The sequence below is a fragment of the Pholcus phalangioides genome, unplaced genomic scaffold (genome assembly GCF_987345545.1).
Source record: "Pholcus phalangioides strain wild (caught in Gottingen) unplaced genomic scaffold, Ppha-v1.0 ptg000015l_1, whole genome shotgun sequence".
Classification (NCBI taxonomy): domain Eukaryota; kingdom Metazoa; phylum Arthropoda; class Arachnida; order Araneae; family Pholcidae; genus Pholcus; species Pholcus phalangioides.
The window spans coordinates 6123155-6137167 of NW_028301608.1; the positions used below are offsets into that span (position 1 = coordinate 6123155).

Consider the following 14013-nt stretch of genomic DNA (forward strand, 5'->3'; position numbering starts at 1 on the left):
ACGGGACTACTGTGTTTCGTATTAGGGGATATTACTGTAATTTTCGTTCCGATTTTTTTTTTACACATTCGTCCCGTGTTTGTCAACGATTCTTATTCGAGGTTTGCAACATTTACTAAAGTCGTGAATACACAGCATATTCATAATGTAAATTATATCAGTTTAAACATTTTGTCCTCAATTGTCTGTGGAATATTAGTTACGATTGGTGATTGTGCCTATTTCTGACAAGGTTTCGGATGGCAATGTCCCGTATTTTACGGATTATTATTTAAGATTCTACAGTTTACCGAGTTTTGTTTTCTCTCAATGAAATATGTTTTTCTGATCATTTGAATATTTTTTTCGTAAAAAACATTTTTGTTTACTGCGATTTGTAGCAGTCCTTTATTCCTACGCTCTTCAGCAATTTTAGCGATGATTAGCAAGTTGCATTTAATACAAAAAATTTTGTTCTCTTCTGTTCTCTGCATTTTGGGATACATTTTTTTTTCTACGCAGAGTCGAAACTAGGGGGGCGCCGAACCAGAGGGAGAGCAAATTTCACACCTTAATCTCTCCTTCAACATTACAATGGAGCGCCAAAATGCGTGTGTGCTTGCTCCCACTGACCAAGCATCAAGTTGCGGCTCTGGTTCTACGAAATACAAATACAAGGACCACAACAGACAAAATGCCCAACGAGGTAGCTGAAAAAAAAACCCATAAAAGAAATATGGATGTCGAATACATATTTTTATATAAAAAAATACAGCAACCTAATAAGAGCAATAAAAAAACAATAATTATGTAAAGTACTTGTAAAAGGTAAAGAAATGCTGCAATTCCCAAACGGTAAACCCAGTCCGTCTTAACGCATCCATCGGTCCCACCCGAACAAGGGGTGGGGGTGGGGGGGGGACTTCGATTCATAGGAGGACATTGTGAATATGAGATCTGGTAGTGAGGCGGACACTGTTTACCGCAAAACGAAGAACATCTTTGGTTTTGGTTTGACTTTGAGACTGGAACTAAAACTAAACTCTCCTCCCCCCAACTCCTGACGAAGATCTTTCATATATACTGTATCACTCGCTGACTCACACAGAGAAGCATGTTCAGTTTGTCTGATTCTTAGTTGTCTTATATTTGTGTCTTGGTAATTTGTGCTAAAATGTTTAATAAATTTGTGTTATGTGTACGCCTCGGCTTCAGTGGTGACTCTCAAATGAACAGAACCTTCTGAATAAACTTTTTGGTCGTATTTCCAAGCTCTGGATTATTTTCCCTCTGTTTCCATTGGCATGATGGGATCTTCTCACGGTGAGCTACTGTTTTCGCTAATCTTCCGGCCTTTATATATATTTTTTTTTCCTGTAAAATTCTAATATTGTTCGCATAAAATAATTTTATAGTTGGAATTTTATCCTCGTTTTCCCCCATCTATTTCGTTATTGTTATTACGAGATGGATGACGGTACGGATCCCACGGTGGTCGCAAGGGTATCTTGTAAATTACCTCCAATGTGGATAAATAATATTGCTTTATGGTTCGTGCAAGTGGAAGCTAATTTCGCAGTAGCACAAATAACTTCCGATATAACGAAATATAACACTGTTTTAGCAGCTGTAGATGCCGACTCGCTTCATTCGGTTTCAGACTTGGTGCTTAATCCACCAGCCGAAAACAAATACGAAGCACTTAAAAAAAGGCTTATCGCTGAGTTTACAGATTCTAAATCGATACAAATCCGCAAACTGTTGTCTGAATTGACTCTTGGGGATAAGAAACCATCCTCTCTACTGAGACAAATGAAAGAGCTGGCAGGAAATTCAGTAACTGAAGATTTTCTAAAAACTATTTGGATGGAAAGGTTACCTTTGAACTCTCAGGCCATTTTATCAGTGTCAACTGCAGATTTAACTGAGTTGGCCACACTAGCCGATAAAATTTCCGAAATACGACCAATAGCGAGTATTTCTGCGCTTTCTTCACAGTCAGGCCCTTCATCAGATTCTGTGAAATCTGATATTGCACAATTGCGTAGTGAAATATCGCAATTAAAAATTAAAATTGCAGATTTGTCAACGAAAATTAAAAATGAAAATTATTCAAGAGGGCGTACTCATTCTCGCTACCGAAGCAACAGCCGTAATTTTAGAAATCGTAACTTCAATAGTACACAAACACTATGCTTCTATCATAATAAATTTGGTGAGAAAGCAACAAAGTGTTACCAGCCGTGCACATATAAATCAAAAAACTAAAGCACGCTGCTGCATCGTTACAGCATACTTTTTCCGGTGCAGCAGCAGGTCCTACTAAATGTAGACTTTACGTATATGATAAAGCGACAAATTGTAATTTTTTAATCGATTCGGGTAGTGACATCTCTTGCATTCCTGTGTCACCCAATGTGAAGGACAGTTCTTCACATTTTCTCTATGCAGCCAACAACACGAAAATTCCAACATACGGAAAAAAACATTTAGAGCTAAATTTAGGGCTTCGTCGAAATTTTCGTTGGACTTTCCTCATTGCAAAAGTCAATACTGCTATTATTGGTGCTGATTTTTTAACACATTTCGGACTCGTGTTGGATTTAAAAAATAGAGCATTAATTGACTCTATCACTAACATGCAAACAAAAGGTGTACTGTCCAATGCTGCAGTACCCACAGTGAAATTGATTGTTGGTGAATCACCATATCATAAAATTTTTGAACAATTTCCAATTTTGGCAAATCCAATACCGCAGTTTTCCCGTCCTCCAAAACATAACACTCAGCATTTTATTGAAACAAACGGAAGTCCAATTTTCTGTAAACCTAGAAGGCTGCATCCAAAAATATTACAAGCAGTTAAACAAGAATTTGAATATTTGATTGATAATGGAATTTGTCGCCCATCAAAGTCACCTTGGGCTTCTCCAATTCATGTAGTTCCGAAATCAAATGGAACGTACCGAATTTGTGGTGATTATCGTCGCTTGAATGGTAGCGAGTCAAAATCGGACGGGACATATGCGGACAACATGGAAATAGGGTCAAAATCGGACAAATTTTGCCGCGCCCTCGATGTTGGCGCTGTATCTCCCATTTGTTTCTCCAACCTGTTAAATGGCGACAAAATGGATACAACAAGAAACCGGGTCAAAATCGGACAAATTTTGCCGAGCCGGCGATGTTGGCTGTTTATCCCTAATTTTTCCACCAAGCTGCTAAGTGGCGATTTTCTCTTTGATGGACATTATAAAGACATGCAGAGAAACTTCTGATGAAATTTGAACAATGAAAGACGTGAGTCGTCTACCAGTCGCCAGAACAAGTTAAAAAAACCCCGTCCTCTTTGAACCACTGACAAGTGATGGATTGCTACACGTAAAAAAAAAAAAAACGCTGACATAACTAACACTACAATAATATATAGCTTCAGTAGAACTATTGTCATTATTATTACCGGGCTCGGCGCGGAGGTGATCATAAGTCCTTATCCCGAGGGATTTCTATCCTAGGAAGGGTCTCTACAACTAATCTCGCCTGAGTATTGTCAGCACAGTGCGTGGACTACGGCATTGTCAAACCAAAGGAAGTTGATTGTTTCATAAGAGGGAAAATTAGTAAAATCATACATAAATTAATGAGCACTTATACGATTATATACATAAACGATATTGATTGATCGTACATGCAAGATATATCGTGGGAAAAGAAAAATAACTACATCAACTGAACTAAATTTAATCAATAAAAATCACGGCAACTCACAGATGTCACACGTGGATAGAAATATGATAATATAGAAAACATGTGAACTAGTTCGACAGAAACATTAAAAAAAGATTTTATTCTAATGAAGTGATCTAAAACTGTGCACACACACACACTTATTCCGATTACAGTCAACCCCGTTTTTAACGTTCCCGCTTAGTACGACTTATTTCTGTGGTCTCAACTCTAAGTACAGTGGATCCCGCTTATAACCTTTTTTTTCAAAAAACCTGTCACAAAAACATTGTAGGCGGGGAAATGTTTTAAATGGAAAATCTTAGAGCGAATTAGTGAGTTGGAAACACCAGAATAAGTCGTACTAAGCGGGAAAACTATATAAGCAGAATCGACTGTAATTCTCATTAAGATTTCCCATTTAAAGCGGTTCTCGCTTACAAAGTTTTCCATGACAGTTTTTTGGAAAACGTTATAAGCGGGATCCACTGTACTATATAATATTTATGCATTTGCATATAATAGGTGGTCCATTAAAAAATCTTTGAGTTGAGCATAATGAATCGAAATGATAGATATCAATTAGATACATGCGATCTTCATGCTTAATTCATTCAGAATTGAAATTATATTACTGCCTTATTAAGGATGGGACGAATAGTGATTTGAGCGAATAACCGAATACTCGGCGGCCGAATATGTATTTTCTTAAAATTCAACACAATCATAAATAAAATTGGGGTTTTTAATTGAAAATAAAATTATTTGTAATTTCAAATGATTGACATTGAATTTTAGTTATACTATTTATTATTTAAATAAATATTAAAAGATTTTTATTGCCAAGATAATGACAATCAAATTTAAGGATGATGTGTTGTATTTCAATATTACTTATGGAATCAATTTTCTTTTCAACACTCGTTACCAGTTTTACGTCTTTAATCAAGAAAATGTCTCAGCCATTATTTACTCCCAACATATAGTAATGTATCATAAAATTTACGACTTATTTTCTTATTTTTCCTCTCTAGATGTTCTTTGTCTCATTCGGGAGCTCAATACGTATCTGGTCTAGGTACAACCTTCAGTTAATGGAACTTGCGTAATTCATGCTAGTTTCCACCTTATTGAAGAAAAAAATAAGCGTGACCATACGTCCCACGTTTAAATAAACTTACCCGTTTTGTGGTCCAGGATTTTTTATTGTTCTTGATTATGCTTGATAACTTGATCCACATTGCAGCTCTTATTGATGAACAATCATTAGTTACACTTGTCCGAAAATGGGTAAAGAGCACGAATAACTACATTTACTAAGAAATTTATTTCAAATGCTCCAGAGGAATGTGGACCGGAGGAGGAGGCCGGACACCCTTTGCTTATATTCAATCGTTCGAGAAAAATTACTGGGGTCACCAAGTGAAATTACCAAGGACTAAGATCAAGAGTTTCGGAAGTGTTTTGAACCAGTAGGTACTCATCTTTGTTTTAAACAAATAAATTTGCTTTCTGATCGATTCTGCAGGTGTCGGATGCATGCCAAAAATTACCATGGGTGCTCAGAACCCACAGCACCGACTCGGATTATCCGAAAACGATAGAAAACGACTTTCGAGAGTGGGGGGGGGGGGGCTATATTGATTTAAAGGTAAATATAATAAAAAATGTTAAGAAAATACTACGTTTATATCCTGGTTCACAAAGCTGGAGCCCCATCCGCGTTCTACTTGTGTAGCGGCATTTGAAACATGAGCAGTTAACGGCGATAAGGAACTTACTTCCATTTGATGACATACTGTATAATAATTACATTAAAACAATTATTTTTCTAGTTTCTCTTCTTTGGACCTGCCTATTCAGACACAATCTCCCCTGTTATTAATCCCTTTTATTAATTCAACTCCCCCTTTGTTATTAATTCAATAACTTAATTCGTTACAGATTAGGACTGCGAAGACCCATGACATCTTTATAAGGGAGACTGACATGGTTTGCAGATATATGAATGCTATATTTTTTGTTTGATGGCACAGTAAATTAACTATAAAGATGCTTGCGAAAAATTTTAGCTAATTATTATAGGTACACGGAAGACCCCAGTTCAGGAGAAGACTCCTTCTGTCCCAGTCTAGTTCAAACGGGAACTCTAAGTACATTGTGTGTGCAGCGAATTACATTCAGTAGTGTACGGAAGATTTTCTCATGAGTGCGAGGGGGTAAACTTTTTCTTTGTCGAAGGAGAATGATAGTTAACCTACAAAATAGGGTGGATAGATCTGTTGGTTTTACATGACAGTCTCGGTTTTTGTCCAATTCGGATCCCGCTTATAACGTTTTTGAAAAAAAGTCATAAAGAACTTTGAATAAACTGAAAACGAATTCCCTCAGAGAGAGAGAGAGAAAGTCAGACTGGGGCAGAGACAGGGAATGTCTAATTTCGTTAGAAGTGTTAAAATATCCTCTATAACACTACTCAAGACAAAAAAAAAAAAAATCGGTTTACCAAAGAAACTTCAACGGTTTTAGGGTAAAGGTTTTAGTGGGCTGCTGATTCCAAAACTGGTGTTGGTTTTGACGAAATGACTCTAGTTTTGAGATAGTACATATTCTCAACATTCCAATGCAGTCTGTAATCACCATTTTTTGCGGCAGATTTTTACTTTTGTGTTTTTTCATTTATTTTCGTAACTTATTCTCAATATTATTGCATTCATAGCATCATTAAGGAAGCGTAATTTTCATATTTACGGAATAAATGCGATAAAAGTGAAATTAGCCGATGTAGATGAATAAATACGAAAATTTTGATTTTTATAATTTTTTCTCAAAATTTCGAAGATATACAATGTTAAGCGAAAATAGGTCGTGATTTTGCTGAGCAAAATGCTTTTGAATTCTAACTCGTGAATTAAGAGTTCAGTTGCCTTCCGTTTCTGAGTTCTGTCCGAAAATTATGGATGTTATTGACTATTTATAGAAGGACCAAACTATATATCCATTCGCGCACGTTTTGCGCATCAAGTTAATTTTCTCATGAACGCAAAAGTCAGAGCCATTTTTTTCGAAAAGACAGAAAAAAGTTTGACAGAAGAGTTTAAATACATTTATTTTACACGATATTCGACGCGACAAATTAAACTCTGCAGCATATACAGTGGTTTTATGCTGGGCCTATCTGACGCCGTGACAACACTTACATCAACTTTGCACCCAAATTTTGTACTTTGGAAAGCTTCTCCAAGATAATATTTTTTGCAACGTTATGGCATGGTATGAAGTCATTGATAAATAGAATCATACTACTTTCAGTAGTCATCTAAAATACTTCTGTTGATGGCCATGCGCATGTTAAATATAATGAAATTCTACTACCTACTTTGCAAAGGCAGTAATTCAAAGTCTTCGTAGTCCCGCTAATAGCAAGAATGCTGACACAGTCAACCTTCGGTTTACGAACGTCTCGGTTTGCGTAGATTCGGATTACCAACAACAAAAATAGATTCGGGTTACGAACACGCAAGCAGGAAAATATTTGACTAAATTCGAAATGATAATAGAGAAATTGAAGTGTCTACGGCCGCATTTCGATTTTTTCAAATGCATTCCTCCGAATTCGACTCCTTTTATCCAGCTCATAGATCAGCTTGTCATTTCAAATTTTGGGACGGTGATCATCAAAGAAATTTTTGAAACACGTTTTGCAATAACCTCTGATACATATATAATTACTACTATCTGATTTCTAGAAACATCATTTTAATGTCCCACATTGCTCATAGAACTTATTGATGAAGTTTGGCAGCAAGTGACTTATAAAACCATGAATTCGGTTTGGAACGCATTGTAGCCAGATTGCTTTGCAGGCAGAAATTTCGAGAGCTTTGACATTGAGATTAATAGATGAAATTAATCAGACTAGACATGGGTACAGCTCTACCCATGTATAGCATATATGCCCGTTTTCTCGTAAAGTCTGGATTTTCTCTGGAAAAAAGTGTTTTTAGTGTCAGTATGATTATTATAGGTTTTGAGTTATTCACTTGAGCGTGAAAAAGTGTAAAAATTGACACTGTAGGAATCTTCGGGGTCTTAGAAACGAATGAATCTATTTTTACATTAATTCCTATGGGCAAATGTGTTTCGGTTTGCCAACCTACCTCAGGAACGAATTAACTTCGTAAACCGAGAGTCGACTGTATTATGTACCTACAACGCCGTTACTACTCACAGAGGGAAGTACTATTGAAGGAGATATAGAGAGACTACTGAAATATTAGCTTCTAATTAAGTACTTTATTACTTCGCTTCAAAATGAAACCTGAAGGAAAAATGTATCGTTAGTTTTGTTCATTTTTGCGAATAAATGAAAAAAGAAATAAAAGAAATGAAAAAGAATAGAAAATTTTATTATTTCGAAATTTTATGCGCAAAATTTACGTATATCACATCATCAGACAGCTGTGGGCAGGGATTTTTGATGGTTCTCAAATTCATAAATTTCTTAAAGATTCGAAATTTTCAGCGTTTTCGATGGATATTAATCAATATCCGTTCAATCCGGTCAATCTTCAGTTTGATCATGTTTCGTATCGGTTGTTGAGAATTTTTTGAATGATTACAAAGCAGAGAACGATGAAGAATTGCAGTAAAATACGATTAATTTGTAATTTGAATTTAAAAATTTTCAAACGTTTGAAAAACAGACTGTTAATATGAGCACAAAGGCGCATTTTCTTCTTAGTTACTTGGTCCAATTTCACAGACAATCTGAGTTATTTTAATGACAAGAGACGCGGTTTCATCAAGATATGAAAGTAATGGAACAGAAGTATCAAGGCAAGCTCGAGCCTCGCGTATGATGGCTGATTACTCTACCGAAGCCTCCTATGAAAGACATTCAAAACCCATAACAGAAAATCATGCAAGTGCTTCTCCTTGAATTAATTTAATATAATTTTGTGTTCATTTTAGTGGACAAAATGCAACATTATAGAGTATATCATTACTGCATTGATCTATTCTGATATCCTAAATATATTCTATTATTTCCATTCCATATATTATACGATATATAAATGTATACACGATATGTATAATGTATATTATACATATATTGTTTTACTTTTATTCTGAACATAAATGTACCACAAATTTCGTGTGACGTGCATTGCCTGCATATTGAAATCTGATAATTGAGTGGAGTGTTTTTAAAGATGTGCATTTATTGATTTACAAAAACGCATTATTTTATTATCAAGGACGGGCTTAAGCATTATGTGGCCCTCGAAAACGGAGTTTCCTAATCCCTGAGTAACCATGAACACCCTGGAGCACGCCAGGTTTACATAGGCAGAATGAACATCAAACTACTATTTCATGGTCACAGAGAAAAAAATTATTCGACAATAAATTTAAACGATATTGCCCGCTGCTTCCAGACATTTAAAGGTTGGAGAGCTGACGGGGAAATTGAACCGATTACCTACCCAGGACCTCAACTTCATACTCTTTCGTCCGGGCAAGTATGCATTATGTATGCCTTGTGTAATTTTTTAAATTTTAAAAGAAGAATTTAGCAACCCATCGTCCGGAGCACTAGATCCACCTCCATCCTTTACTTTACTTGGAGGAAGGGGTTCTGTGAAAACCCTAGGCAAGAGGAATAGGGTTCGATGTCTGAATTTTAAAGGTTTTAGACAAAATTTTAAGCTACAGCGAAACTTCGATACAACGACTCTGCAGACCAAGAAAAAATGTCGTTGTAGATTATGTAGGGATTATATGTCGTTATGTCGAGAGGTAACAGTTTAACATTAGAGTATAGGCATTTTCAAACAAGGCTTGAAAAAATATCGTTGTAGAGTAATTTACCGTTATATTGAGTATCGTTGTAGTGAGGTTTAAATGCATTCGCTTTGTTAAAAACGAAGTTTTTAAATTAAAATGCAATCAAAGTATTTTCTTTCATCACATTTTTGCGGCCCCTAACATTTAACGCCCCGGTTGCGGCCAACCTTCACACTTGCCCAAGTCCGGCCCTAAGTATCATCAGTATTGACTTATCTTGCAATTTATGTATTGATTACTTTTCATGATTAAATTTATTCATTCCATTGATTCAAGCTTTCTAGTGATGTAAACTCCGCTCGCAGATTTAAATGCGATTTGTGTGCTGCTTATGCAGTACTACTGAAATTTAGTTTTCACTTTATGTTAAAAATTAGAGCGTTTGGAAAAAAAATGTAATTTTCAGAATCAGCACTCAAAATTACCCTGAAATCACTAAAAAGTTTTTTTCAATAAAATTAGTGTTGAGCAGTCTACGTGTCAAAGCACTCGAAATTTCTGCCTGAAAAGCAATCTGGTTATAATGCGTCCCAAACGGAATTCATGGTTCTGTAAGTCTAGAGCCGCCCTTAGAGGTGTGCGGTTGCACCGGGCCCCGCACTCACGGTAACTTATTGGAGGTTTCCATCAATTCTTAAATTATTTCTTGCATTAATTCCGAATTTTCATCAATTCTAGAATTTTTTCTTCCGTTCATTCTAAAAAAAATCAATTCTGTTATTATTTTTCTAATTAATTCTGAATTTTCATTGGTGTTGGATCCATTTTTTACAGTTATTTTTAATTCCTCAATTCTAAAATTTTCATCAGTTTCTGGAATATTGTTTCCTCTCATCACTTTGAAACTACCTTTAACTACTGAATTATCATTAATTTGTTTTATTTACATTTTATTGCGCATTTAAAATTTTTTGTTAGAATATTTCTCAGCATTCCTGCATATTCTGAAATAATAGCTGATGATCTCCCCCCCCCCCCCACAAAATGTATAAAATCGGGGCTAATGGTGTCCTAAACATTTTTGATGCCTCGAAATTTTTGAGATGGCCCCGTGTCTGATAACGGCGCCCCTGTGTAAGTCACTTTTTGCCAAGCTTCATGAATAAAAATTATGAGGAATGTAGTGTATTAGTGTATTAAATTATGTTTGCAGAAGTCACCGATTGTTAATTCTGAGGCAGAGATTATTGCAAAACACCTTCTTAAAAGTCCTTTGATTTAAACCTTCTCAAAGTTTTAAAATTACTTTTTTATCCATGGGCTGGCTAAGAGTCGTATTTGGAGGTACAGAAGGCAATGTCAGAAAACGACGTTTCTCAGAAGAAAACAAGGCGACAATTGACTCTAATCCTCTCAGCTCTCAGTCAATTTATTCTTCTTCATAGTACAATCTCCCATTGGGTCGGCAGCCGACATATATTGATTCTTCTTCAAACTTTCCAAACTTATTCCCCCCCCCCCCCCCATTAAACACATGTAGAAAATGTAGCTCGAAAAATCGCCAGAATCATTCGCCAATAAGTGTTAAATTATTGGTAAACATAAAATGTCCGATTTTGACCCGATCGCGACCAGAGAACGTACCTTAAAATTCGCCAGAATTACTCGCCAGTAACGTTTGATTATTGGTAAACATAAAATGTCCGCATATGTCCCGATTTCCGACATGTCCGCATATGTCTCGTCCGCTTTTAACCCCTAATCGCTTGAATGCTATAACTGTCCCAGATAGGTACCCATTACCTCATATACATGACATAACTAATGTTCTGCACGGAAAGAAAATATTTTCCAAAATTGATATAGTAAGGGCATACTATCATATTCCGATAAATGAATCCGATGTACCAAAAACTGCCGTTACTACTCCCATTGGTAGTTTTGAATTTTTATATCTCCCATTTGGTCTGAAATGTGCACCAATGACATTTCAAAGATTTATGAATGAGGTACTGAAAGGTCTCGATTTTACTGTCAGTTATTTAGACGATGTCTTAATTTTTTCTGAAAACGAAAATGATCATATTAAGCACGTGGAACTTGTTTTGGAAAGGTTTAGTAGGTACGGACTAAACATAAATGCTTCCAAATGTGTTTTTGGTCAACAACAAATTTCCTTTCTGGGTCACGAAATATCAGCAGGTGGTGTTCGACCTTTGGACGACAAAGTAAAAGCTATAATGAACTATCCACGTCCAGAAAATCTTGTGCAACTCAGAAAATACTTGGGGTTACTAAATTTCTATAGGAAATTCATTTCACATGCTGCTGAAGTACTAGCACCATTAACTGACCTATTAAAAGGGTCTAAAAAGAAAAATGATCAATCTCGCATTACATGGTCTAAAAATTTGTTAGATTCATTCGAAAAATCAAAAGAAGCTTTGCTAAACGCTACTTCGCTAGTGTTTCCAGAAAATGAAGATAAGTTAATACTTCATTGTGATGCTAGCGAAATTTCAATTGGAGCTACCTTAAGTGTAATGCAGAATTTAGAATATAAACCCCTGGGATTCTTTTCAAGACGTCTTACACCTACACAAATGAAATATTCAAGTTTTGACCGTGAACTATTAGCTATATACGAGTCTGTTAAATTTTTTAAACACATGCTAGAGGCTAGAAACTAAAATTGTTACAGATCACCGTCCATTAACATACGTTTTTCGTAAGGCAACGGACACTTACTCGAATAAGCAAACACGGTGGATTTCTTACATATCAGAATTCACTACTGATATCGAGTATCTAAAAGGTGAGCGAAATGAAGCTGCCGATGCACTATCGCGCATAAGTGAGGTTATTGTCCCCCAGCCACTTAATTATGATGAACTCAGTAATGATCAAAAATCAAACGAACAACTGAAACAACTCATTTCAGACACTAATACTGGGTTGCAATTGAAATTAATTCAATTGCCCAATTCAAATTCTCAAATATATTGCGATCTTTCAACTGGAAAAGTAAGACCTTATGTCACTGCTAAATTTCGCAAACAAGTTTTCCTAAACTTACATTGCCTTTCTCATCCAGGTATTAGAAGTACTGTTGACCTTATACGTAACCGTTTCGTTTGGCAGTCTATGAATAAAGATGTTCGTGAGTGGGCACGCCAATGCATTGATTGCCAACGTTCTAAAATTCACAAACACACGAAATCAGAATTAGGAAAATTTTCACTGCCAACTGCATGATTCCAACATATTCATTGCGATCTTGTGGGACCCTTGCCGGAATCAAACGGGAAAACTTATTGTTTAACTTTAATTGACCGCGTAACACGTTGGCCGGAAGCATATGCGATTTCAGATATTACCGCTGAAACAGTCGCAAAGACAATCTACTCTGAGTGGATTGCCCGATTCGGCACACCAGACCGCATAACAACTGATCAAGGCAGACAGTTCGAGTCAAGACTAATGTCTCAGCTTGCTGCTCTTCTAGGTGTGGAAAAGTGGCGAACATCACCGTACAACCCAAAAGCAAATGGGCTGATCGAAAATTTTCACCGTCCATTAAAAGCTGCAATTATGGCTCACCACACCACCAAGTGGACAGAAGTCCTCCCAACCATTCTTCTCGGTTTTCGTTCAGCACTGAAAGAAGATATAGGTGCAACACCAGCTGAGCTTGTCTACGGTGCTTCCTTGCGTCTTCCTGGCGATTTTTACGATTCGAGTGACAAAATTCAAGATCCGTCCATGTTCATCGAAAACCTCAGGCAACACATGAGAGCATTAAAACCGAAGCCAACAAGCTCTCATAACAAAAATAATGTGTTCGTACATAAAGCATTAAACACCTGTTCTCATGTATTTATCCGACATGACAGGTTGAGAACATCGCTTCAAGCACCCTACTCCGGACCGTTTCCGGTGATCAGCAGAAAAGAAAAGAACTTTAAAGTTCTGATAGATGGAAAACCAACAAATGTATGTATCGATCGAATCAAACCTGCATTCACAGTGAATGAGGATGCTACAACTACAATTTCGAATACAGTGAGTCCCAAAATTAATGTGCTTCCGAAACCACCAGACCGCTTCACGCGTTCCGGAAGACAGGTTCGCTATCCTGTCAGATTCAATAATGTTGTCAGACTGTGTCGTTAGTCACTGGAAGGGGGGTACTGAGGCGGACACTGTTTACCGCAAAACGAAGAACATCTTTGGTTTTGGTTTGACTTTGAGACTGGAACTAAAACTAAACTCTCCTCCCCCCAACTCCTGACGAAGATCTTTCATATATACTGTATCACTCGCTGACTCACACAGAGAAGCATGTTCAGTTTGTCTGATTCTTAGTTGTCTTATATTTGTGTCTTGGTAATTTGTGCTAAAATGTTTAATAAATTTGTGTTATGTGTACGCCTCGGCTTCAGGTAGTATGATTTTTGAGAGAAAGCATGTAAACTGGCCGGTTGATAATTCCAACCAGACAAGGGCCCTTGAACATTT

The 14013-nt window shown here is 36.5% G+C and overlaps 2 protein-coding genes across 2 annotated transcripts; both read left to right on the top strand.

The window, feature by feature from the left end:
• The first annotated feature begins 1446 nt into the window (after nucleotides 1-1446).
• On the top strand, nucleotides 1447-4800 carry LOC149075331 (uncharacterized). The gene is made up of 2 exons (XM_089245398.1): nucleotides 1447-1907; nucleotides 4740-4800. The coding sequence occupies exons 1-2, from the start codon at nucleotides 1447-1449 to the stop codon at nucleotides 4798-4800; spliced, it is 522 nt and encodes a 173-aa protein (XP_089101524.1).
• An 8175-nt stretch (nucleotides 4801-12975) lies between these two features.
• LOC149075332 (uncharacterized) lies at nucleotides 12976-13668 on the top strand. The gene has a single exon (XM_089245400.1). The coding sequence runs from the start codon at nucleotides 12976-12978 to the stop codon at nucleotides 13666-13668; it is 693 nt and encodes a 230-aa protein (XP_089101526.1).
• The last annotated feature ends 345 nt before the right edge of the window (nucleotides 13669-14013 follow it).